This window comes from Carettochelys insculpta, chromosome 9 (genome assembly GCF_033958435.1).
Source record: "Carettochelys insculpta isolate YL-2023 chromosome 9, ASM3395843v1, whole genome shotgun sequence".
Taxonomy (NCBI): domain Eukaryota; kingdom Metazoa; phylum Chordata; order Testudines; family Carettochelyidae; genus Carettochelys; species Carettochelys insculpta.
In genome coordinates, this window is record NC_134145.1 from 27,426,753 (window position 1) to 27,453,980 (window position 27,228).

General features: G+C 39.7%; 1 protein-coding gene across 15 annotated transcripts in view; it reads left to right on the plus strand.

The window, feature by feature from the left end:
* ADGRL2 (adhesion G protein-coupled receptor L2) overlaps positions 1–27,228 on the plus strand; it is a 530,684-nt gene that overhangs the window by 437,919 nt on the left and 65,537 nt on the right. For all 15 annotated transcript variants that reach the window (XM_075002830.1, XM_075002833.1, XM_075002832.1 and 12 more), the window contains one exon: positions 25,484–25,593. In XM_075002830.1, the coding sequence (XP_074858931.1) occupies positions 25,484–25,593 (110 nt within the window). The remainder of the gene's footprint in view (positions 1–25,483; positions 25,594–27,228) is intronic.

The window sequence follows — 27,228 nt, forward strand, 5'->3', positions numbered from 1 at the left end:
CGCTTGGGAGTAGTGATCATAATGTAATAACTTTTAATATTCCTGTGGTGGGAAGAACACCTCAGCAGTCCAACACTCTGGCATTTAATTTCAAAAGGGGGAATTATGCAAAAATGAAGGGGTTAGTTAAACAGAAATTAAAAGCCAGAGTGACTAGAACAAGAACCCTACAAGCTGCATGGAAGCTTCTCAAAGACACTATAATAGAGGTCCAACTTAACATGTACCCCAAATTAAAAAACATACTAGGAGACCGAAAAAAGAGCCAGCATGGGTTAACACCAATGTAAAACAAGCAGTGAGAGAGAAAAAAGTATGTTTCAAAAGGTGGAAGGCAAATCCTAGTGAGGTAAATAGAAAGGAATATAAACACTACCAAATTAAGTGTAAAACTGTAATAAAGAAAGCCAAAAAAGATTTTGAGGAACAACTAGCCAAAAGCTCAAAAAGTAATAACAAAATGTTTTTTTTTTTTAAATACATTAGAAGCAGAAAGCCTGCTAAAAAATAGACAATACAAATACAAAAGGAGCAATCAAGGATGATAAAGCCTTTGCTTTAAATGATTTCTTTGCTTCAGTCTTCACGGCTGAGGATGTTGGTGAGGTTCCCAAACCTGCACCCTTTTTTGTGGGAAATGAAACTGCGGAACTGTCCTGGATTGAAGTGTCATTAGAGGTGGTTTTGGAACAAATAGATAAACTTAATGTTAACAAGTCACCAGGACAGGATGGCATTCATCCAAGGGTTCTGAAAGAACTCAAACAGGAAATTGCAGAACTATTAACACTAGTTTGTAACTTGTCTTTTGGATCATCTTCTGTATCTAATGACTGGAAGATAGCTAAGGTGACACCAATATTTAAAAAGGGCTCTAGAGGTGACACTGGCAATTACAGACCAGTAAGTTTAATGCCAGTTCAGAGCAAATTAGTTGAAACAATAGTAAAGAATAAAATTGTCAGGCACATAGAAGAATACAGTTTGATGGGCAAAAGTCAACATGGTTTCTGCAGAGGGAAATCATGTCTTTGAAGGGGTTAACAAACATGCAGATGGGGGATCCAGTCGATATAGTTTACTTAGATTTCGAGAGAGCCTTTGACAAGGTACATCATCAAAGGCTCTTATGTAAATTAAGTTGTCGTGGGTAAGAGGGAAGGTCCTTTCCTGGATTGAGAACTGGTTAAAAGACAGGAAACAGAGGGTAGGCATAAATGGTAAATTTTCTGAATGGAGGGGGTAACTAGTGGTGTCCCCCAAGGGTCAGTCCTAGGACCAATCCTATTCAGTTTATTCATAAATGGTCTGGAGAAGGGAGTGAGCAGTGAGGTGGCAAAGTCTGCAGACGACACTAAACTGTTCAAGATAGTCAAGACAAAGGCAGACTGTGAAGAGCTTCAAAAAGATGTCATCAAACTGAGTGACTGGGGAACAAAATGGCAAATGAAATTTAATGTGGATAAGTGTAAGGTAATGCACATTGGAAAAAATAACCCCAGCTATACTTACAATATGATGGGGGCTAATTTAGCTAAATTAATCAGGAAAGAGATCTTGGAGTTATTGTGGATAGTTCCTTGAAAACATCAACATAGTGTGCAGAGGCAATCAAAAAGGCAGGTAGGATGTTAGGTATTATTAAAAAAGGGATAGTAGTTAAGACAAAGGGTATCTTATTGCCCCTATATAAATCTATGGTATGCTCACATCTTGAATACTGTGTACAGATGTGGTCTCCTCACCTAAAAAAAGATATCCTGGCACTAGAAAAGGGCAACTAAAATGATTAGGGGCTTGGAACAGGTCCCGTATGAGGAGAGGCTAAAAAGATTGGGACTTCTCAATTTAGAAGAGAGGAGGCTGGGTGGGGGGGGGACATGATAGAGGTATATAGAAGTATGACACGTGTGGAGAGGGTGAATAAGGAGAAGTTATTTACTTCTGCCCATAATACAAGAACTAGAGGACACCAAATGAAATTAATGGGTAGCAGGTTTAAAAGTAATTAAAGGTCTTCACTCAGCGCATAGTTAACCTGTGGAACTCCTTGCCAGAGGAGACTGTGAAGGCTAGGACTATAACAGAATTTAAGAAAGAGCTAGATAAATTTTTGGAGGTTAGGTCCATAAAAGGCTATTAGCCAAGGGTAGGAATGGTGTCCCTGATCTCTGATTGTCAGAGGCTGGAGATGGATGGCAGGAGACAAATCACTTGATCATTGTCTTCGGTCCACCCGCTCTGGGGCACCTGGCACTGCCCACTGTCAGCAGACAGGCCACTGGGCTGGATGAACCTTTGGTCTGACTCAGTATTGCCATTCTCATGTTCTTATAACTAAAATTTACTTATGGTTAAAATGCTGGTTATTTGAGAGTTCCAGATAATAGAATGCTGGGTACGAAAGAGTTTACTGTACCTAGGTCATCTTCACAGAGGACTATGTTAATGTGAACTTTGGTTTGCTGTGAGCATGAACTAAAAGGTACTCAATGTTCCATTCTAATCTTCTGCATCCATGTGTGGATTTTTTCCCTTGCAGAATAGTGTTTGTTTTGTTTTTTTTTTTAACATGGACCAAGGGATGTGGAAATGTACACCACCTATAGCAGAGAGAAAAGCGGAGTAGGGGTGGTGGGAACGTAGCACAAGCATACAGCTTACCGGGAACACTGGTAGCAACCCCACAGGAGAGTTATTGTTCACACTCCCGTAGTCTGAACTGAGAGGCTATGTAGACATAGTGGAAGGATATTCTTTTTAAAAGAGTGGATTGTACCATTTAAATAAATAATTGTCGCAAGAGAGCACTAGTTTCGTTACTCTGAAAAACAGAGTGTTTTTCCAGAATCACTGTTGCTATAACCATGTTTCCTTTCAAAATATTTTTTTCCTTCAAAAAAGTTCTATAGAAGGTGGGGAAGAATTGTGGAAATACAGCTCAGATGATGTAGCTTTTGTGAAAGGAAGGGGGAATGAGCCCAAGAGCCATCTGTCTCCTTTCATACAACTGTTGGAAGGCCTGCCTGCAAGTAAGTGGCTATACTGTTGTGATGAAGAGGGCCTAGATGGAGAGAGAGAAAGCCAGATGAAAAGCCACTGATACTGAGGAGCCAGGAAGGAATAGTGCAGAGATTCTATGCCTCCTTGAAGGTGTCCTGGTCCTGATATATGTGGGGAAATCCTTAAATAAGGGCAAAATGTAGGAAACTCTGAGTTGAAACTTACAGTTCTTCTGCCTCTTTCACTTTTTTTCCTGCTCATGAGTGCTAGATGGCTGTATTTTATTTATTTAACAGCATTGATAATTTATTTTATAAAAAAGGACAATGAAGCCTATGGGGTTGTTTTCCAAAAGCATAAATAAACAGGTCAGATTTAGGGATCTTTCGCTCTTTCGAAAATTCTTCTCTATGAAATGTTACTTCAAAAACAGGAGAATAGGACATGGAAAAGATGAACTAAAATAACAAATGCTTTAATACAATTATTGTTTTACCTTCCTGCATATTACCCTGCACTCTGGAGGATAGCATGCACCTTGTGTCACCATCTCTATCATGACAAGTGGGTGTGGTTCCTGTTTACAGTCCTGGGCACTGTGCATTCCTCCCGAGCTACAATACTTTCTTTTTTGTCCATTGTTCACTTTTCACAAGACACAGCTGCATTTCCATAGAAGATCTATTTTTGTTTTGTTTGCTGCTAAGATTCGTTACCTTGACCTTTTTATTTATGGGAAAAAAGGGAGGTCACTTAAACTTCCTAGACCTTTGATTTGAGAGATGTCCCTCTTCCTTTTTAATTGAGCCCTGCAAATATGATGGAAAATGGCTGCTTATTTACAGGAGAAAGAGAGGCAAATAGAGGTGCTCAATCTATTCCTTGCAATGCAATGCATTTTTTAACATTCCATGTATCAATGTAGCACCTTAAAGAGTAACACATTTATTTATTAAATAGTGAACTTTTATAGGTAAAAGCCACTTCATCAGATTTTCAGATTACTCCTGAAAGCTCATTACCTAATAAATAAATTTGTTTGCCTTTAAGGTGAAGCTACAGAGTAACACATCTATCCCTCTGAGGCCATGTATCAATGTGTTAGATACATAAATGAAATACCCTTCCACTGAGAAGACACATCATGCAAGTGCTATATATGTTCTTTGGTTGTCAGGCCTATGAAAGAAACAGTGACGTATCAGATTATCTCCTTTCAAGTAAACTAAAGTAAACTATTTTGCTAGTCTTTAAAGTGCTACTTGACTGCTTTTTGTTTTGATAGTGTATAGACGAGCACGGCTTACTCTCTGTTCCTTTCAAGTGAGAGTCCTTTGTAGGTGAAATGAAGTAAATCTTTCCTGGGACTCCATGCTTGGGTGGAGGGGATGTCAGTGGCAAGTACTAGCTGACTGATCTCATCAGGCTGAAACACTTCAACTTCTTGAGCCCGGTCTGCACTAGAGGAATGCAAAACTGGTTTCAGAACCAGACTGACATATTACGTGCTTTGCCAGAATGAAGCATTTTCAGAGCATCTCAACCTGACTCTTGCCAGGTCTCAAGCATGATTCTGTGACCAGGTATAGCCTGGTTTCAGAAAGATGTAGTTCAGTATTATTATCATGGGTGACATTTCATAGCAAACTCATCTCTAGAAGATATTTGGTTTTTGAAGCTGGACTCTGACAGCTATTCTGCTTTTATGTGAATACAGTAGCTATTCCTTTTGCAGAAGAGGGCTGCCTTCCTTTGCTAAAGATATTCAGTAGTGAAATGTGTCTCAATACAATGTAACCTGCATTCTTCTGTTTCTGTTCCCTGGGTAGTTTGCATATTTGCTCTTCTTTTTATACTTAAAAGTAGTTATGTTGATTACTGTGCATCAGATAGCTGTTTGGATGACCACTGCCCTGACCATAGATCATAGAACTAGAGATGTCTTAAGATTAAGGGCTCTGTCCAGCATTCTTTAAGTAAGTTCACTTATGTATGTAAAATCTCTTATGTAATGTATCACATTCTGTACATATTGTTACCAGGTTATTCAACCACTTTATTTGGTGGATTAATGACTGAGAACTTGACTGAGACAACGTTTATTTCCCTCCCACCCCTCACCCAAATATATTGGGTTTTTTGAATTCCAATTATTACCTTAGATAATTTGTGTGCTTTGTGTTCGATTTGTTGATTTGCTGATCCAGACCTCAGATGTTCTCATTGTTGATTTTATGTTTTGATACATTTAATCCATAAAAATAACATTTATAAATAGCTAAGACAATTTGGGGTCATAAAAAAGTCAAACCTCGATTTTTTTTTTTTTTTTAAATGTGTCCTAATTTAGTGGACTTTGGAAACAATGGATGTCCCCTGTTGTTCCTGAAGTCCATTAAATAGGGGTCAGAAAAATCAAATCCCTCCTGCCCCTCCCACCCAAAAATTAAGGGACTTACCTGCTACAACCCGGAGGACCCTGTGCCGCCGCCACCTACTGTACCAGAGCCACCTTGTGCTCTTCTGGCAGCTCCTTCAGGCTATGTGGTGACCCTCCAGCCGTCTGCAGTGAGGCGGCTCCAGCTGCAGGTGACCAGGTGGCTCCTACTACATGTGGCCAGGCGGCTCTTGCTGCAGGGCCAGGCACCCCTCAGCCAAGCGGCTCCAGCTGCGTGGCCAGGTGCCTGCAGCAAGACAGCTCCAGCCCTGCAGGACCAGGAGGCTCTTGCCTGGATGCCAGGTGCCCCACAGCTAGGCAGCTTCAGGCGCCCATTGGCAGGTACCTGCAGGCACCTGCAACCAGGCATCTTCAGCCAACAGGCTTTAGTGGCTTCTCCACCAGAGCCGGTGAGTGGCAGGCAAACGGTTGTCTTTGGAGAGGGTTTTTTTGGGGGGAGGGGTGTTTTTTGTGGGGTCGTTTTGGGGAGGTTGTTTTCTGGGGGAAAGTTGGGGTGGGGCTGGGGCTGGGAGAGCCTGCAGGAAGTGGGAGTAAATGCTCACATTTAATGGACTATTGGGAAGAATGAACAGCCCTTCCCCCCACCTAGTATGTTAAGTGAAGGGTTTACTGTATATCACTATAAGTGTATAAATCCATTTATTTGTATATTTCCATAAACAGTGTGGTTAGACCTACCACGCTGCTCGTCAGAACAGCAAAATTATTTGATAAATTGATTTAGGACTTTATACATGTGCTCATATAGACATTTATCTCAACATTTCCTGAAGAGACCTTTATTAAGCTATGATGACTGCTGAATATGAAATGTAACCAATATTTTTTTTATTCAGATATAATTTAAATATTCATCAAAGAGGAGTTATGCTTGCAACTGACAGAGACTATTAACATCAAAAAATATAATTAACTGCACTGGGTATCATGAAGCAGAGTTAGCCAAATAGCCGAGAGCTCTAATTGCTCTAGAGCTTGAGAAGCGATAGTTTTATTTTATACTGTTGCTTTGGAATTAATAGTAATGTGGTTTCCTATGTGAAGCAATTAAAAGTGGCCTGTTAAGATTCATTGCGCTATAGGAAATCTGTTGAATATCATTTAGTAAATAGGATTGGCATGGGTTAAAAGAAAGTATGTGAGAATTGGTATTGGTAGGAACAGCGTAGATCTTAAATTGAGGGATCTGTGTGAATTGAACAATATGTTTAAATAGATTATGAGAACTTTTTAATGTTATGAAATCAGTGCTGGCAATGAAATGATCTAAAAAGTGTTCAGCATTAATAATGCAATTATTTACTGCTGTACAATTTAGAAGACTTATTATAGTAAGAGAATTTAGCTGGGGGTGAGGAAGGAAAAAGAGAAAAATGTGGGTTTAGAAGTAGCTGTAGCGTAATGAAGAAATGTACACATTTCACTTTTTCGAAGTTTCTTTTTCCACAAATTTAGCCCCTATGTATAATTAAAAAGAACATTATGATCTTTTTGTCTCAATTAAGATTTTTGTTGGAATGCTGTAAGAAAACACATTATATTGAGTATCAGAGACGTTGCATTTGCCTGAACTATTTACCTTAAAACAAGCAGAAATTCTGATGGCATTTTGACATTAATGAGGTTATTGAAATGAAACAATTTAAGGGACAGAGATACGACCAGCAGTATGATACTACATAATTTCTCCTCCATCCCCCCGAATAATTGTAACTAACTAACTAAATCCCATGATTATTGGAGGACAGAGATAATTCCAGTGTTTATAACCCCCCCCCTTTTTGTTTTTTTGCATACCTAGTATGAAACACCGATTTGTAGCCCCCCCAAAAAATAATAATAATCTGGAACCACAAATTGAAGGGAGCCACAAAGTGGTGTTTTATGAAATGTAATATCTTTGAATGTATTAAATGTATTTTATATATTATTAAATTTACTGCGAAATCTAAGTTTTAAGGTGATCCATAGTCTTAAAAAAGATTAAAAGTATCTCAATGCTGAAGCAAAATTAAAAATCCTAACTAGAATTTCAGTTTCATATCAAGATTTGCTGCCTGTCACACATTATTTAACATACCCTGTTTAGATCAGTGACATAAGAGTGCATGCTAGTTTCTCAGAAGAGTACTGTCTTTGCTGCTTCAGAGCACACAGCCTTGTACTCCTCGTCTTGCACTTGGTGTTAGCAGATATTTAAAGCACTTCAGCCTCACATTTTATAGGTCATGATGAACTGAGACTATAAAACAAGTTACTGCTATGAAGCTAATGCAGTTATGGAGTGTAGCATAGACTGAATCTTTTACTCGGTGTAATATTTTTAGTTTCTTAGGGAAACACGAGGGGGGGGACTCTTATCTTATATAATTTTGCAGTGTCAAATCTGTTTCATAACTCAACTATGGCACAGAACCCTGCAGTTCAATTTACCATTTATAATCTTATTTTTCCAGTCTGTCAATAGAGTAGGGCAGTTACAGGAACCTTATAATTTTGATTTCCTAATACACATATGAAGTACTCTTTAAAAACTTAAAAAGATGAATTGAGGGTAAAAATACATTTGTTTGAACAAATGTAGAGTATATTATCACCTCAGACCTTTGCTAGATGCAGCAGGAACCTGCCCAGACTCTGGTTATGTCTAGATTGCCAAGAATTGTTGGCAAAAGACATGCAATTTGTGTATCTTTGGCTGACAGTTTTGTCGAGAGAGGCTTTCCCATCCACATGGGGCCAAATGTGAGAGAAAAAACCTCTCTGTCGAGATATCCCTTCTTCCTTGTGGAATGAGGTGTACGGAGATGTAGAGATTCCATCAACGAGCAGATCTGTCAAGAAATCTGCAGTCTGGATGTGCATTCCTTCACGGCACTTCGAAATTGATGCGGCTCGTCCAGACGGGGCTCCTTTTTGAAAGGACTTGGGCAACGTCGAAATCCCCTTATTCCTATCTGCTGTTAGGAACAAGGGGATTTCAAAGTTTCTGGGGTCCTTCAAATAGGACCACCATCTGGACAAGCCACATCAATTTCGAAGTGCTGCTGCTGCCAGCATTCTAATGAGGTGCTGAATATGTATTTCAGTGCTTCATTAGTAAACTGCATGGCCATTTCAAAGTTTTGGGCTAGTGTAGACGTAGCCATAATATCCCATCTGGCAATACATGTACTTTTTACTTGTGCTAAAGCCTCTGTATTAAATTATTAGTGACAGTCTGTGCACTTAAGATCTGTTAACCTTTCTGTTGATTACTTCCAGGCTAACATATTGTGACTGTTAGCTGAAGGGACAGAGGTTTTTTTTGATCAGCACTGATTGTTTCAACATAAACTGTGCTCCCTAACCCCCGTATTTGTATGAGACCCCATTTCTGTTTAACAACAAGTCATGTTGGACTCAATTATTTTCTCATTTAAGGGTAACAATAACCAGTTCTCTACCCATCATGCTTCTGATGTTAACTTCATTTCTTATACACAGTGAATTTCATTTCACTATTATGTATCCAAAGCTGTAGGTGTTTTCTTATCTAGAATGTAGCAGCACAAATATGGCCTTCAGAGTATTATTCTAGTGCCAGCATCACAGATGGGTATGAAAACCATCATTTACTTCATATATTTAGCTTTCTTAGATAATTTTACTGCCTTTGTGACAGATATAGCAAAAGGACACCTCCTGTCGTTGCATTTAGAATAGAGCTCTTTGGGTAATATGATGTAGACAGAATACATATGAGTTAGTGTTCAGTTATCATGAATGCCATCAGCAATGCCTTGTTGCTTTCTTATCAGCTGCTTCCTGCTGTCAGCCCAATGCTAATTTCAATAGAAAAGGATTTGCATTAAATGTGATGCAGTATTATACATAGCTAACATGGGGGTTTTAATTGTGCAGACACCGGAGACTCCTGGAGTGGTAGGTAGTTTGATAAAGGGATTAGATTATGACTATTTCTGTCACATTTAAAGATTAGCTCCAAGTTGACAGAGATGAGCAAAAGAATCTTCTCTTAGCCAGTGAGCCTGCTTGACCGCATATGTACAAACCAGAAGACATCCATTGCTCTAATTGTAAAACTAAGCAAACTGATTTTAAAACACCCTATGTCATTGGGGTAAGATGGGACATAGTAGGATTCAGGGGAAAAAAAAAACATTTTAAGAAGTAATTTAAACTGCAAATCAAAAAGAAGCAGAACAAGCACTGTACTTTTTGAGTTAGAAGTACGGGAAGATACCTTTGCTGAAAAAGTCCTATGCCTTAAAGCCTTGTGAGCTTTCCAGATGATAATGAGATCCAGACATCACTGTAGATAATGAATAACTGTGCTTTTGTGTCAGGCTTTCCGTTCTGAATAAAAGAGAGTACTTGTTATAAGGACTTGGAGATTCATTTTAATGAAAATGACACCACTGTTACTGAGTTGATTAAAGACCCTACCAAGAGACAGCACTTCTGTTTCAAGTTAAACCAAACTGGAAAAAGAAATCTGCAGATGAAATCAAAAAGCTGTAATTTTGTTACTAGTCATCAGTCAGTTCAACATATATACCTATAAAGCCATAAAACACAGATTGAAACATAAAGAAGCTGTTTTTAAAAGGACTGTTCTATGTTGCTGTCAGATTGCCGTCTAATGAGTGCCTTTCAAAAATAAAAGGATGAGAGGAAATTAGGTACCTTTAGGCCTAAGATTTCAACTCGTGCTATGCATTTTGCCTCTGGAGGTCCATTCAGCTGCACACATGAATCAGTGCCATAACCCTATGGAATCAGCAGATACCTAGTGATGGCACGGTGCCTTTGCTGATGAAAATTATAACCAAAAAGGGGTGTTCCCTAGGGCAGATTTACAAAAAAATTTTTTCACCCTGTAAAACTCAGCTTGCATACAGGTCCTTTTGCATTATTACAAACTTGAATCCTCTGAGTGGGTAATTAACGGTCCAGAAAAGCCATTTGCAGACAGTAAGAGCCATAAGGGTAAAAAAAAAATTTCTCCACTGAATGATCTTTAAGGAGTAAATAATTTTAAGAGTGAGAGGTTTGGGATGACCAGTCTGAGTCTGAGCATAATTAGGTGGAGCACAGTCTAAAAATTGAAGCACTTGGCATGTGCAACAATTCTTATATCATACAACTAATTAAATATTTAAAAGCCAACATACTTCCACTATTCAAGGAAAAATAACCTGCCACAAAAGGATTGCTAACTTTGCAGATAATTAGCAGAGGTTATGGGGGGAAGAATATCACAGATTGGTTCCAAGGTTCCTTTGCAAGGTCATATCTTATTATGTTGTATCTTTTATATGTTCTGGTAACAAGTTCCTTGCTAATTTAATCTAACTAGGGCATCCCATAGCGATTTCCCTTGTTGAAAATGTGATCATTTTTCTTCGTGCAAACTGCAGTAGGTGAACATTTTTATATATAATTGCTCCTAATTGATACAGGTCAAAATATTTTTTAAATTATTCAACAGGAAGTTTTGAAATTACAGATACAATATTGATGTTTAAAGAACAGGTAGCTTTTTTTGAAGTTTTGGAATTAGGCTCTTCCTTCCATTTCCATAGGTGACCCTGAGCATCCAACCTGGTCTCAAGGGGCTGCACTCTACATAAATAAAGCTTACTGTCCTACTAAAACTAACCTACATTTATGTTGCGTGTGCAAGTACAAAGCAGAGTTGTGCTAGATTAATAAGTTCTTGAACGAGGCAAACATAATGTGTATAAAATAGTTAAATTGTAAGGAATTATCGAAGTTCCTGAAGTATCAGAAGTTGTATTAACAAATAACTATTGTCAGATTAAAATTGCTTATCCAGGCTGAAGCTCTCTAATCCAGTACACTCTTGTCTGGCAACATCCAGAATCTGAAATCATTTTAGTTGAGATGGACGACCACTTATCGTGGATGTGGCAGTTTCCCATGGTCCTATAAAGCTTATTTCCAGCCACCTGCCCTGGCTGGCTGTGTTCTGTGCTATTAATTTAGCTGTAATTTTATTCCTAAATATCTTCTAAGAGTCCAATAAGCATCGGAAGTGTTGGTAAGGCTGCTAGGCAGTATTGACCTCTCATACTTTGGCACATTCTCTTGTTCGGCACAAATCCGGTCCCAAGTGTGCCAGGCTAGAGAGGTTCAGCATGTATTAGTAATTAAGGGGGCTAAATCTTTGCATAGTTTCATAATATATGGTACAATATGTATTACTCAGAAGTCACATGTAAGTGAGTAGGAAGCAGTCTTAAGTTGTGAAACTTTTAACTACATTATCAAAATATTAAAAGCCAACCCGTGGATAAAAAAAATTACTGGGTTGCAGAAAGGAACATAAAAGCATATTCACTCTCATCCAGTGCTTTTTATCTTTATGTGCTCATTATAGCACTGTGTTTGAGAGAGAGAAACTGGAGCTAGTGTGGTTTTTTCTTTTTCTTTCTTTCTTTTCTTTTTAATTTAAACTTTTTCTATGCTGTATTATGGTATTGTATGCTACAAATTAACATTAGAATGTAATTTGATGACTATATTAGTACCAAATCCTCTTCTGAAACCACACTGCTTCCAAAAGAAAATGTCTGCGTCTGAAACTTGCTGCTTTTTGTGACCAACATTAACCTGACTATTTTTACATGCATGCACCAGTAGAGGGGTTGCTCTTTGAAAAAAGACCTGTCTACTTTTCCCATTAATGAGAGGAAAGAGTTGGGGGGAAAGAGAAGATGCGGGGGGGGGGGGGGGGATGAGGCGAATGTGTCAATTTATTCAACAACTTTGATGATAATGAATTGTGAAAGTTTACATAGCTGGATAAGCACACCTGTGTTACTCCTTCTCAGTGGTGAAACGGTTTAATTGGGTGCTTTGTACAGCATCTGCTTATGCTTATGTTTATCCATACCAAACTTATAGTGCCATTTTCCCTATGCTGTGCCCTCATTTGCAACAAAAAATGTAGAAGAAACATTTATATGCTCTTACTACTGATTTCCCACTTCAGGCAGAAGTGCAGCAGAAACTCTATCCGTTTCATGGCTGATTTCTTGTTCATCTTGTCACACTTCCTTTCTTTTGTATGTATGCACAGCTAGAATTCATTGTAAGAATTCAGCCCACTAAAATAAGTGACATGGTCTACTTCAGATCATTCCTTATCTGAGGATCAGAAATTTATTTTTTTTACATTAGATGTATAAGTAACACTTGAAATTTCTATGCCTGCATGAGATTAAAGAAAAGGCAATTATTTCATTTTGTGTTGTGTATAACTAGTTTTACTGTATCTTCTGTATAGATAACATCAATGATGTTCTCTGTTTTTCCAGGTCTTTCCATAGCAGTACAGGAGAGAGAAACTTTTAAAAAGAAAAAAAAAAAAAAAAAAAAGGAAGATGTGCACAAAATAGAGAAATTAGGGACAGATGTATTACCCAAAAATCCTTTTAATTCATGTTTTAATTGACTTGACATCAAGTTTATAGTGGTCCTTTAATACTGGCATTCAGGTAAATAGACAAAGCACTAAAATAGGAATGAATTGGAGCAAGAATAATCTGTATGATAAATTATTTGTGGGTAATGAAGAATAATTTAAAGTTTTCCCTCTCTAACATTTGGCTGCTTTGAACTTTTAAAAACATGAATACTAAAGAGCAGCTGGGTCAACACATTAAAAATGGTTGAAAGTGTGAGGTTGAAATCACGAAAAATAGGCTCACCACAGAACACGTCTAATATCCGTCTATTGATACAGAATCAGAGAACATAATCCTATGAAGGAGATTTTGGTAGATGCACCTTTTCTTAGAGTTTAACAAATGCAAATGTTTATCCTTCAAAGCAGTTGTTAACTGTAATGGTTACAGTGCAGTGGGCAACAGATGTTACTTGTGAATTATGACTTCCTATTTATCTGACAAATGGGAACATTACCATGGAACACCTTCTTTTGCCATATTAATTACACAGCATTTAGCTTCCTAATGTTATGTTTACTTAGTAATTAGTAAGACTCAGCAAATCATTAATATTATATTTTTCTTAACCCAGTAGCATCAGAATTCTTAATGGTAGTCAACTGTCTCAAAAGAAAAAAAACCCACTGAAAATGTATTCTTTCAAAATTGTTTTTTCAGTTAGACTGGCCAAGGAATGATGTAAATCGATAACCCAACAATGTGAGTCTGCAGACCAGTTTCTAGACTGCCTTAAGAGTGGGTTAAGACTCAGGAAGGTCTCTAACGTTTAAGCAAATTGCTAAGTGCCAAATTCTGTTTGCATAGGTGCACATCCATCTCCCGTTTTTTTCCTGATTGTTAAAGCCAACATCAAAGCAGGTCTGTTTCTGGTTTCCTTTTCAGCTGCATGAAGTGAGTGCTATTTTCTTGCAAGGATTAATCATAGGGGTTTGTATCATGCAGATGGAGTCCTGTGCTTACACTATGGTAAGCAAACTGCCACTGTGGCATATTGTACTTTTTGAAAAAGCCAGGTATGATGTCACATATCAGTTCGTCAGAGGGTTGTGCTTTGCAGACAGGGAGATGTTCACCCTTCCTCCGTGTGTTGATTATTATTGTTTCTATAGTAACACTGATATTGCACCAATGACTGCAGCACACATCTTCAAACCTGGGCAAAACAGCAAAAGCTAATGTTCCTCCTGCAGGGTTTTCTTTCTTGACCATCCCTCCTTCTGATTTGGGATAGGCTCAGTTGACTAGCTTTTACGTACTAGCATGTAGTAAAGTATTTGTCAGAGGATCTAGTAAAGGGTGTGTGTTTTAAAAAAACTTTGGATCCCAGGAGTATAATGTTTTTGCTATTTTATGTATGTGTTGTCTTCGTAACTTCTGAAAGCTAAATTAGAAGAGAAAGAAAAAAAAAAGTTTAAATAGTGCTTGGCATTTTCAGAGATGTTAGGCGGTCCTGCAAACACTGATCCACATATATAATTTTACTCACTATGACTCATCCCAATGAGTGGAGATAGAGCCTTGACTGCAGTGGGATTACTTATAGTGTATAATCACAAGCATAAATTTTTGCAGGTCCAGGGCCTTCATTAATCTCTGTTATCCCCACAAGATTCCTGCCAACTCATTAAAATTAATGTCCCCATTTTGCAGCTGAGAACACTGACAGTGTGGATAAGTGACAGTTGCAAGACAGAAAGGCAGTTGTCAGAGCTGGAATTTGAGAGTTGCAAACTCGAGTCACATTCTCAAAGTATTAGGTTGTGCCTCTTCCCATACAAAGTAATGCTTCTGTTTGACACTGGCAAAGTTAGCACATCTATTGTGCCTGTGAAAATGCAAGTTCTTTGGGCACATCTATTGAAGACCCATCAGGAGTATTTCTAAAGGAAGGCTCCAGGTCTGCACTAATTTTACTTCTGAAGAAAAAGTTGTTGCACTGCAATGTGTGGGATATAGCTATGCTTTGGCTATAAAACAGCCATCACTCCCATCTAGTCTTCATTACCTCAGGGAAATGAGCAGGAGCATCATGTGAAGCAGGAAGTGCAACAGCTCAGTCCGCTTGTATTCCTCGAGCGGAGCCGAACAGGATGCTATAGGCAATATGCAGGAGCATATTATCATGCAAGATAGAGCCCTTTAAAGTATTTAGCCAATTTCTCATCAGAATGAGGCACAAAGGAATCTGACTTTGAGTTTCCGAAACATTTTAAATATAGTTTTATTCTTTTACCTATTTGCCAGTGAACTGTTTTGTATGTGTTTTCTGTGCATTGATAATGACTGCTTAGTATTACGTATTCATGAAAAGCTGTGTTTACAAAAATATCCAGCATTAAGAATACATGGACAAAAATATTCTGATAACCTCAGAGTTTTTGACTCTGAATTTTTGCCCTCTTTGACTTGGCTTTGATTTTTATGTGCATTATTAGTTGTTAGGTTATGTGCTCAAAAGACAAAGCCTTGGAAAGAAGTATCTAAATGGGACTTATTTCCTGTGTCTATGAAAGAAACCTCCAAAAGCAGCCATGTGAATTATATTTAAATACAACCTTCCTCTTATTCAGTCTGTGTGAGCGATTGAATGTTACTCATGCCAATGTATGGTTCTCCAAAATTGCAGTACTACAAGTTTCAGGTTCTGCCATAATATACTGAGCTTTTAGTTTTAATGCGTCAGTATTTGTTCAAGTCCGCAGATTTTGCATTTTTAATCTTCCTTAGAACAGTGGTGAATAATGGCCCTTGGCAGGAGATAATGAAATTTTCTTAATTTATATTTTCAAGCAGAAGCCTGAATTGAAAATGGCATTCTATGGCCTGGAGACATAGCTCTAGTGCAAGTTTCAGGGGAGCTGTAATAATAATGCAGTGCCAACAGTGACGGGGAGTGATAGGACAGTGAAGAAGTAATTTAGGGAAGAAAAGAGAATGTACGAAAGCTTTATTGTAGCATATCTAACGATCTGCTGAAGGTTCCCAATGGCTTTTTGGAGCATGACAGAAGAAACTAATGTTATCTTGCCAAAACAGAAGCCCCTGCTTAATCAGCAGAATAAGACTATTGATTAAAACACCTCACATAATAGATTACACAAGAAATCTCATCTCCATACTTTGCACTTGGTAAACTATAATAATGAGGATAAGATAATCAAAAGAAATGCAGAAGTAATTTGTTGGGAATTGTACAAGTCAAGATTAGAGTTTAAATGCAAACAGATTAGCATGGAAGGTTTGACTGTCCTTAAAGCCAGACCCATGAAGGCAACTTATATAGCACCAGGCTACATATGTGCTGAGTGAAAAAATACTTACTACATCCATACTGTCACTAGTTACATTTATCCTTTTCTCTCACTTGCATCTGCTGTGTGAAAGGACCATTCCTCCATTTGTGCAGTCGTCCTCTTGAGGTGAAAAGAGTTCAGCATCTTGCCGTAACTGTTAATTAAACTGTGTTTGATTTCAGATTTCTGTAAGTGGCATCTCTGCATTATGAACATTTAACCTTTTCATTCATACTAAAATGATGGGGGAAAACAGAGTACACAGCCATGCCTTAACATTATGTTCCAGCAGGCCTCTTGGAAAATTCTAGTCTGTGTTAACATAACAAGCTAGATACTCACTAATTCCTTCAGCCCTGCAGTTAATTTCTTTTTCAAGAGGCTTTCTAATTTAATTCATATACTAGTTTTTACAAATCAGCTATCACGGCATTTAGAGAATGTCTTTCACAAATCAAGTTTATTTGCTTGTTAATGACAAATTCATTGTATCGTAAGTCTTTGTAAATATTGTGGGTGCCTTAAATGTTACTGTTAAGCCTTAATTACTTAGTGTGTAAATCCTTGGAGACTACAATTATTTTTTTCTTGGCAACTATTAATATTTTATATACATATTTATGTTGCAAATTTAAAAGGATGTTGGTCAGCAAACTAGAAAATAATTAAAGACTGCCATCCTTAATTCCTGATGTAATATCTATCTTATTCTTGCACAAGTTAATAAAATGAAATAATAAAAGTGAACTCCTGTTCCCTTGGATGTCAGTGGAAGTTGCAGGTGAGTCCTGCAGCCTCAGAATCGGACTCTTGAGCAGGTTCTTAAGACTCCATTTTGAGGGCAGTTTTTATTTTTAAGGTGTCAGAAGGTCCTATAATGTGCTGAGTGGAATATTTTACCAGGAAGTTTTGAGTAGAGCAAAATTTGTTCCCCAAGTTTGTGAATTGTACCAGTGATTTAATTGCTGCTGCTGTCAAATAACAAGGATAGATTTGGAGCCGTGACAAGGATATAAGTGTGTCCCCAGTTCTCACTGTGGTGTATTTAACAAAGGGTATGTCTACACAGCAGCCTTAATTCACAATGAGCTATTCTGGGATAGCTGTTCTGAAATAATGCTGCTACATACAAACGTGCTTCCAAATAGCACTTGGCTATTTCAAAATACAGCCTCTGCACACACAGACTATTTCAGAATAGAGCCATTAGATGCATTATGGCTTATTTTGAAATAGGCACTATTCCCTGTCTTAACAGCGCCTGTTTCAGAATCGGTGCTATTGTTTGTAGAATGAGGTTTCCCAGTTTTGAAACAGCAGTTGCAGTGCAGATGCTAGGATAATTATTTTGAAATAATGGCTTTTATTTTAAAATAAATGCTGTGTAGCCCTACCCAAAGATAAAACAGCAGGATTTGCATTTAAAAGTGGAGTTTAGCAGGTATTAATCGCTAGGTTCAGATAATGCTACCCTGCGAGCTTGTCTGCATTTAAGCACTGTAGCAGCTAGGCTTTGTCTACACTGGCAGATGTAAAGCACTGGCAGTTACAGTATTATTCACAGAGTGCTACGGGGAAATTACTGTATGTCCACACTGTGCTCCCTTTGACAGTGGAATGCATCCACATTACTAGCTCTTGCAATGCCACAGGAAACAGTTCATTGTGGTAGCTATTGCACTGTGCAACTGGCCACAGGGTGCTTTGGTAAGGGCTTGTAATCCACATGGGACATGCAGCATCACATGATACAGGCTTCACAATCCCATTGCTTCATACTGTTTCTCTTACATTCAGCTGAAGTGGGGGAGGGGGCAGAGTGTGGTGAGGGGGGTGGTTGGGAGAGTATTTTTGGAGACGTCAGCATGCTGTCTTGTAAGTTCAGACGTCATCAGGAAACAGTCCGTCCTGAGGTAGGGGGAGGGGACAAACCCTAAGTGACAGGTTCCCTCATTCGTACACACCTCCCTCCCCAGTTGTTAGCCAGTGGCCGGGTAATATACGGTGAGGTATTCCCCTGGGTCCTAAACAACCCAGTTTTTTTCTGTTAGAGCAGGGAGCTGCTAGCACTCTTACCTATGGCCAGGCTCTAGTAACCAAACGGTTAAAGTTCTTTTTGTTGTGCCGGCTGTGTTGTAGTGACAAAAGGGTAATAGCAGTCAGGCTTAGATCTTAACTGGTTACAAGTTTATTAAGCTACAGTTATAAGCGTGTGGTTACAAAAGGCTATTGTCTACTTATATGCTAGCAAAGTACAGGTGTTAACAAGTTACGTTACAATCCAATACAAAGATATCTGTTACCATCTAACACAATGATATCTTGATACAACGACATCTAGTTACAGAGCTCTGATTCTTTAGCTGTGCACAAAAAGAAGGGAGACCTAGCATGGGTATATCTTACCCTCTCTGCGTCTCTCGATACCAGCGTAGCCAAGCCGGATCGGTCACTCAGTTCCGCGGAAAGACGAATACGCGGTTGGGCGTCCCCAGTTGCGGACCTCGGGAGGCAATCACCTGACCCGACCAGCAGGTAGTTGGTGGAGATGCACTCAAAGTTAGAGTTCTGCTGGGCTCACCTTTTATACCCCTTTTTGGGTTATGTATTCTCTTTCTTATCTAAGGTGCCAGATCATACTGGTCTGTCTTTTGTGACACCAGTTTGTTACAAGGGCATTTCTTACTTAATTTGCACTTGTAAGACAGGAGATAAGCAATTTAGGAGTACAGAACATTCTTTTAGTGTGGGCGGAGACTTCCTCTTCTGGGATGGTATGTGTGTGTGCATCAAATCCATCAATGCCAGCTGGGGTGATTTCCTGAGGTCCCCCCGCCCCTCTTGTTGACAGTTTGGCCTGTTAGCCTTTTATCTGTACTTTCTGCTTCTCGGGGTCACGATAAGCTAGCACATCTGGGCCTCAATGAGGGCATCAAAGACTGTGCTGTCAGCAGCCGTTTCCATGCCCTGTGTGCTCCTCAGTGGGAGGCGGGGGGGCAGTGAGCAAGCTGGCTTGTAAGGGGGAGACTTTGTCTGGCTACATTCCACCCCCGATGCACGACACTACATCCCAGAACGCAAGGTGGTGGTGATGCCAGCACCTCTTGCCCTCCTTGGAGGAAATCTAACAGTACCCAATGATCCAATCAGTATGTGGGGAATCGCGGAACTGGTTAGGATCACTTGTCAGCTCCATGTATCGGATTTGCGTGGAGGAGATAGCCATGTCAATTAGTCTCCAAACGATGCACAGTGTTATGCAAAGCACAACTACTATGATAAGAACAATCAAAGTAGTGGTTACAATAGAATGCAGGAATGGAGTAAGAGAAAATTCTAATTGTTGAGCTAGCCATTTTAACCACGAGATCTTTCCATTCTTAGTTACAGCATGTAAGATTTTAACTGTATCTTTGATGGCAGATACATCCTGTTTAATCTGTTCTGAGTGTTTACCTAAAAGCAGCAAGATTGGTTAATTACAGCACATACTCTTCATTGTTGGGCCAGGATTGCATACTTTGAGACCCACCCATCCCTTGCTGACACTCAGACAGAGAACAATTAGACAGGAAGGCAGATGGGAATTATGGTCTAATCCAGAAAGTTCAAACTGGTTACCTCTACCCACACCAGCTTGGCTGGGAGGACGGGACAGAAGGGCCCAGCCTAACCTTGGAGCTTCCTCGCACGCGACAGCTTCCACTCCGAGGAATTACAAGCAAGACACTCAGTTCCACCCTCCCAGCACCCGGGACGACAAGGTTGTCAGGGACTCGAATCCCACCAAGCCTCATCCCGTTACAGGGTACGATAACAAAACCAGAACCAGAACTTCCAGGCTCCTTATCCAAGTAGGAGTTCACCCTATCGCAGCATGAACCCCAGGGGCTGTGGCGAAGGTAGGAGTGGACGTCGCTGTCATCAAACCAGACTGGTCCACACCGGAAGATGTTGCTCTTGTCCCACCAATCATTCAGGTTCAGAGGGACAAACTCAATTCCCAATCTGGTAGAGGAATTCAGCAGGGTACACATCCAGCAATCCGTGGCACCAGCGGTGGAGATGATGGACTGGATGGCATTCCTGAGGGGATGCTTAGGTGTGGCAGAGGTCAGCGAGGTAGTCAGGAAGATGACGAGGAGTTGAGGTGCCATGCTGTCATCTGGGTTGAAGGTAGCTACAACACAGCTAGGCCTATAGCAATTACTAAGAGTCTATTAGTATTAATATGGCATATAGCAGCATGCATGTATTATATACATTAAAGTTCTTTGGTGTGTACTGATGTTACAGGTGGCCATTGCGTTGCTTCCTCCCAGGGAGGTGTGTATTCCAGGTGGTTCCTTCTTTTCTGGAGAGAAAACACAAGGTCAGCTGGTCTTGGATGTGATCCAAGCCTCGGTAATGGTTATTGGTTCCCTTTTAGAGTCTAAAGCAGTCCACACACCCACCTTTGTATGAGTGCAGTACATGAGTCTGTGTTCCCAGGCTAGGGTGTTTAATTACAACAGTATCTCCAGGATTAGATTTGGAGTCCTTGAGCGGTGCAGCCGAGGTTGAGGAATTTTTCCCTGTAGGGAAGAATCCTCTGCTGATTGGACTGCCCGTAGGGGTTTGCTGGTTGTTTAGTCGCTGCACCACCTCATCCAGCCTGTTTTCCCAAGTGCCATCCATGGGCTTCAAGTGGCTCTTTAACAGCCCATTTCAGCGCTCGACTATGCTGTTGGCCTGGGGTCGGTAAGGGAGGTGGTAAGTCCACTGAATTCCATGCTTAGTAGCCCACTCTTGTACTACTTTGTTTTTAAAGTGTGAACTGTTGTCAGACTGGATTTCCCAGGGTGCTGGGACAATTGCTGTTAAGTGGTTTAGTCCCATAATTGTGGACAGTCCTGTTGCCAATGGGGCAGGGTATGCAAAACCAATTCCTGAAACAACTTCCATTCCAGTCAGGAGGTACTTACATCTGTGCCTGGTAGTAGGTAGTGGGCCAATGTAATCAACCTGCCAGGTTGCCCATAGTGTTTTTCCATCTCTTAGCCTAGCAAACCACTGTCCTTCAGCTATGTGTTTTCGGGTTTTAGCACAGATAGTACAGGCTTGCACCAGGTCTCTGGCCTGTTGGTGGGTGATAGGCCACCCCCGATATGTGCTTGCCGCACCAGCTCATCGCTCTCTGTGTGCCCCAGAGTCTCTTGTAGCCATAGGTACAAATGTTCCCAATCTACTTGGGTGGCAGAGATCTGGGCTGCTGCATCTGCCAGGTTATTTAGCCATGCAGCTGGGGTGTTATTCTTTTGGTGGGCTGACGCATGCCCTATACTTTGGGGTTGCATTGGTAACTGTGTTGATGGAAGAATCCCCCATGTCAACATAGCATTGGGAGTTAGGCCGGTGTAAGTGGGTCACTCAGGGATGTGGAAGATCGTGTAAGCTGGTCGTGTAGACCAAGGCAGAGGCTGTTTAGTCTTGTTAACTTTTAAGGGACCTTCCACTATATAGTCCTGAAGTATTCTTAAAAATAAGTATTTTTGTTTTTTTTTTTAGTTTTTAAAGATTTATCAAAAATTAGAGAAGTTGTAAATAAGCATCCCAAAAATATGTAAGGAAACTACAAATGCAGGTGTAAGCAGAACATGTAACTATTCGCACATTCCAGGAAACTATATACATTTAATGGCTCGCTTATAGTTAGAACAGTTTTAATATAGATTTGGTTAGCTAATTACGCACTGGTTAGAAAAGGCTGGTTACATGAGCGTATTTCAGGTTAATTATTGATGATTTTATGTCTCTAATGGTGTTTAGTACATTTTTCAAAATTGTTAGTAATTTGATTTCCATGTTTGAGGTTGGAAATCCCCACAAACTACCCACTTTCAGAACAGGGTTTGTGTCTAAACAGCTTGGTTGGTAAGAGGAAACAGAGAGCAAGGCAGAGACGTACAGTTGCCTAGCTTCTGATAATGTAACAGAATTTGGCTGCATATCACACACTAAGTTCAACGTGGCACCTCAAAATGGTGAGCTATTAATAGAAAGGTGATTATGTAAATTTTGTAATCCATTCAATTTTATTTTCTTTTGTAACTTGGCAGAGGCACTTACCCCTTTTATTTTTTGTATAATTCAAAGAAATAAATGATCAGATCAGCCATTGTAGACTTGGACAGCATTTCTCCTCTCCGTTAAATTATATCGTGAAGAAGTGGTGGTTAGAAATGATCACATATTGGTGACTTATTGTAAGGGCAACACTTTTTTTTTTCCCCTTGAGAGGAAAGACAGTCCTACAGATTGAATTATTACATTTATCCGATAGCAGGTAGCAAGAGTGCAGTTTTCCTGTGCTGCCCATCTGTAGGCCTTGGAAGTATCTCTGCTGGTTTAGAAGGAATTGAATCCCAGGTTCCTTAATCCAGAGGTCACAACCCAAAATTGGGTCACTATAATGAGCCAAAAGGTTGTGTGGGAGATGCGGGGGTTGGAGAGGGGTCATGTTGGTTTCTGCGCATGGGGACAGTAAATGCCTTTCCTGCACTCATCCAGAGCTCTTACAGTTCTAGTTCTGCGGGACTAGTTGGCTCAGTTCACCATTCCAGGCCTTCTGTCGTGGTTATTTGAGTGGGGCTCCTTAGGCCATATTTGAACTATTATAATACGTGCCAGGTTGCACGCCACAGACATGAGAGTTTGGACTATGTTCCTTTTTCTACTTCTCCCCACAATGCAGTAAGGCCTAACTTTGGAGAGTGTTTTTGGCTTTTCATGCAATCTACACTAAATATTCTCCATGACACTATATTTCCCCTTGGTAGCTGTCTACACAGAGCCTTATCTTTATGGCTGTGTCCACACGTGCCCCAAACTTTGAAATGGCCATGCAAATGGCCATTTCGAAGTTTACTAATGAAGCGCTGACATGCATATTCAGCGCTTCATTAGCATGCGGGCGGCAGCAGCGCTTCGAAATTGACGAGCCTCGCAGCCGCGCGGCACGTCCAGACGGGGCTCCTTTTTGAAAGGACGCCACGTTCTTCGAAGTCCCCTTATTCCCATGAGCTCATGGGAATAAGGGGACTTCGAAGTAGGCGGAGCCCTTTCGAAAAGGAGCCCCATCTGGACGCGCCGCGCGGCTGCAAGGCTCGTCAATTTCGAAGCGCCGCGGCCGCCCGCATGCTAATGAAGCGCTGAATATGCATTTCAGCGCTTCATTAGTAAACTTCGAAATGGCCATTTGCATGGCCATTTCGAAGTTTGGGGCACGTGTAGACACAGCCTATGTAACTTAGTGGCCAGTGGGGATGGGGTCTGAGTTGGGATAAGCCACGCTTTGTATAACATTCTCCACACAACACATGTTGTAGTTTGTAAAAGATGCTACATTTCAGTGCCTCTCTTAGCATCTGTAACCAGTGCTGTTTTTCATTCGGAGTGTCAAGATACATGTTGGATGCGCAGGCAGCATACTGGCATGGTAGGTGTGTGGGTGAGTGATGATAGGGCAGTACAAAGGCAACAGGGGTTTCAACGTAGATCTGCGATGTTCCCATGGTTCAACAGGCTGTTCAAAAAATCCTGGTCACCTCCCAGTCCTGTGAATAATTGCCAGCTTTCTGCTAATCAGAGGAAAGTGTACTTGTTTACTGAATTCACTAGTGTGGCTTTTGGAGAAGTAGTAGCATCCTGGTATGTAGATTTCCTTGGCCAGGAGAATAAATGGCTCAGTGTGAGCTATGAAGTTCTATGCTGCCATTTGAGTGGTATAATTCTTAAACAACCTGAACTTGGATCCTGGAATTCACGAGTGTGGGAAGTACCAGTAATAAATACGTTGATGTGCAGCTGGAGTCAAAGGCTAGGCTATTTTAAGTTCTGGCTTCCTTGTATTCAGTTTTGCTGACAAATGAAATTCACCCATTAGAAGATCAGATAAACTCCTTTCTTTTTCATCACGAAACCGTGTGACCTTTTGCTTTTTTTTGTGTGTGTGTATGTGTTTTCACAGGACACTTAGGGGTTTTTTTTCTATTTTCTTAAGTTTTGACTAACTCTGGTGAAGCTATAGGATGTTCCCTCTCAAATACTACCCTCTTATCTCTCTCTTATAGTTTAAAAGGTGAATAACAGGCACCAGTTTTAACCCTTACTATTTTTTTTGTAGAAAATAATAAATAATAAAATACAGTATTTTCATGGAAGTTCTGTGAGAAGTTCTTTCTAATGGCAAAATTTAGTATACAGTAGGGTTGCAACATTTGCAAGGGTTAGGTATTCAGAACCCTCACGAATGTTGATTTCCTTGATGGTGGGGTGCTCTGACCCTTAGGGAAGTTGCAGCTGCCAGTGCTTGGCACCCCGGGGAAGCCGCAGTGGCCACCAGCTCTCCTGCCCAGGGCCCAGGAAGCAGCACGGGTGTTCCCTGCCCCAGAACCGCTCACGATTAATTGAATTCTCGAACATTAAGTTCATGAATGTGGGGACCTTACAGTGTTTTTAAAGTGTTCTCTTAAATATTTTGTGTGTATGTGTGTTTTGTTTGTTTGTTTTTCTTTTCTTTCTTGAAGGGCCTTTTAGTTTAAACAACTCTCTGATGATTTGGCAATTTTAACTGTTTTAAAATATCCTCATCTGGTAATTTTTTGCTGACTTCTACTTCCTGTAATACAACAGTAGTCATGTTTGCAAGGGAAGTCTAGCAATGCACTCATTGTTCCTTAATTTTTTTATGAGTGAGACAGTTAATGTTCTTTCTCTGCAGTAACCCCTCAAACCAAAATCACAGTTCCCTTTTGGTACAGAAAAGAAAGCTTGTCGGAGATGCAGAAATGTTCCAGAGCATTCAGATATCCAAAGAGCAAGGGAATTGGTCCTAGCATACACAAAACCATGTCAAAACTATGCAGACTGGTTATTAATTTTATGTGCAAAGATCTCCCATCAAAACAGTGCTTTATTAAAACTCCATAGAGAGTCAATGGGAGGTACTTACTTCACTCAAGAAGAGCGAGTTAACATTTGGGGTAAAATTGACAGCCAGATTTAAGGATATAAAACTTGAACTGAAATAATGACCTCGACAGTTTATTTCTGAATGATGACTGATCTAATATTAATTATCTCTGTTTCCTTACTGATTGGATTGCTCAAATATGTAGTCTGCATTGTATTATGCTACTTGGTAAAGAACTTGCAAACTAAAATCTCATTTCTTTTTATTTTTCTTACAGGTGCAACAACCGAACACAGTGCATAGTAGTTACTGGATCAGATGTGTTTCCTGATCCTTGTCCTGGAACGTACAAATATCTTGAAGTTCAGTATGAATGTGTTCCTTACAGTAAGTATGACATTTCTTTTTTGCTCTTGTTCACTTCCTTCAGCTTTCACACTCAATGCTGGAGCACTGCTACATGCAAAAGAAGCATATGTCGATGGCCTACTGAACATTATGCATGCCAAGAATTTACAGACTAAGACCTCCAATTTGCTTCACAAGGTGTGGAAGGAAGCCACAGTGTGATTCTGGCCAAGTGTCTGTCTGTGCTCTTAAGTGTTTGGCTTTTAAGGCTACTGTTTTTCAAGAAAACAGACTTGAATTAGCTATGTACTACGACAGAGAGCGATTTGTTCTTGTGCCCAAGACCAGTTGGTGACAGATTGGTTTGGCTCACAGATTACTAAAGAAGGAATTGTCTTCCATTTTAATCATTATCAATCTGAAGGGCAATGTGCTGTGTGGTTACTTTGGGTGCATAGCAGAACCCACTACTGAGGTATCAGAGGCAAATGTCTCAGTTGTTATGAAATTTTGCAAGAACACTTTCTGCTATCAGGTCTAGGAGCACGCTCACAAGTCCACATTAATTCAGAATTAATAATTTATCAATAAATTGATAAAGCGTCTCAGTAACACATAAGAAAAAGAAATGGACATTCTCAACAGAAATAAAACAATTTGTTTCATGACTGGAACTAATCCTTCAAAAAGGATATTTTAAAATGTAATACTAAGAATGAAAAATCAGTCATCCTAGTCTGTTGCACTAGAGCAGTTTTGCACCATGTGCTTTCTAATGCCAGAATTCAGTAGTTTTAAAAAAATGTATCTTAAATATTGTAGCACAATAACGAAAAGTCCTTTTTTAAAACAGACAAACAAACAAACAAACCTGAAGAGTATGTGAATTTTTAAGACTTCTGTTGATTCAACATTTTCCATTTCTTCTTAAGGCCACTCTTTGTGGAGTCACTTTTTCTTCTTTCTTTAACCCCACAGAGAAACAGTCATGCTTGCAGTTTGAAGTTTGGCAATATAGTGATTGTTTTATAAATTCTTACAGTTATTAAGATTAATATTCTTGATCTCAAACTAAAACCAAAACTTTCACTTGGAAGGAAACTAAACTTGTCTCAGATGCAAAAAACTCTTTAAGTAGCAGAAGGTACACAAGAAACACAAGGAAATGAGTTGTGGCATAAGTAAAGCTATGTCAAAATTGTCCATATTGGTTATTGCACATTGTTTTGAAATGCAAACTTCTTAAGTCAAAACAGTGCTCCATATTGCTTCACTACATTAGCTTTACTCAGAACCCATTAAAGGCCAAACACATTTCATCTTTTGATTTCATCCCGGCTATGTATTTCTGTGTTGTAAAATGGATGCTTTATGATTTTTTTTTCTACACTTTTTGTAGGTTGGACGCCTATTTTATATGCTACTCGTTAGTACCGTTCTTCCTGTGTGTAGTATTGGTGACTTGTTATAACCTTTCTTCTTGTCCCACTTTTGAGGAGTTACATTTTGTCCTGCTCTAACCAACACTATTTTATTTGATTAAAGTCACTTTTACTTTAGCATGACTTCTGTTCCCAAATTCCTAGAAAAAGGGCAGTGCATCTTATTCCAAAGCATGAGGTCAATCAAATGCCAAGAGGTTATTTTTCCAGGGAGCCACTTCCTGTAGGCCAG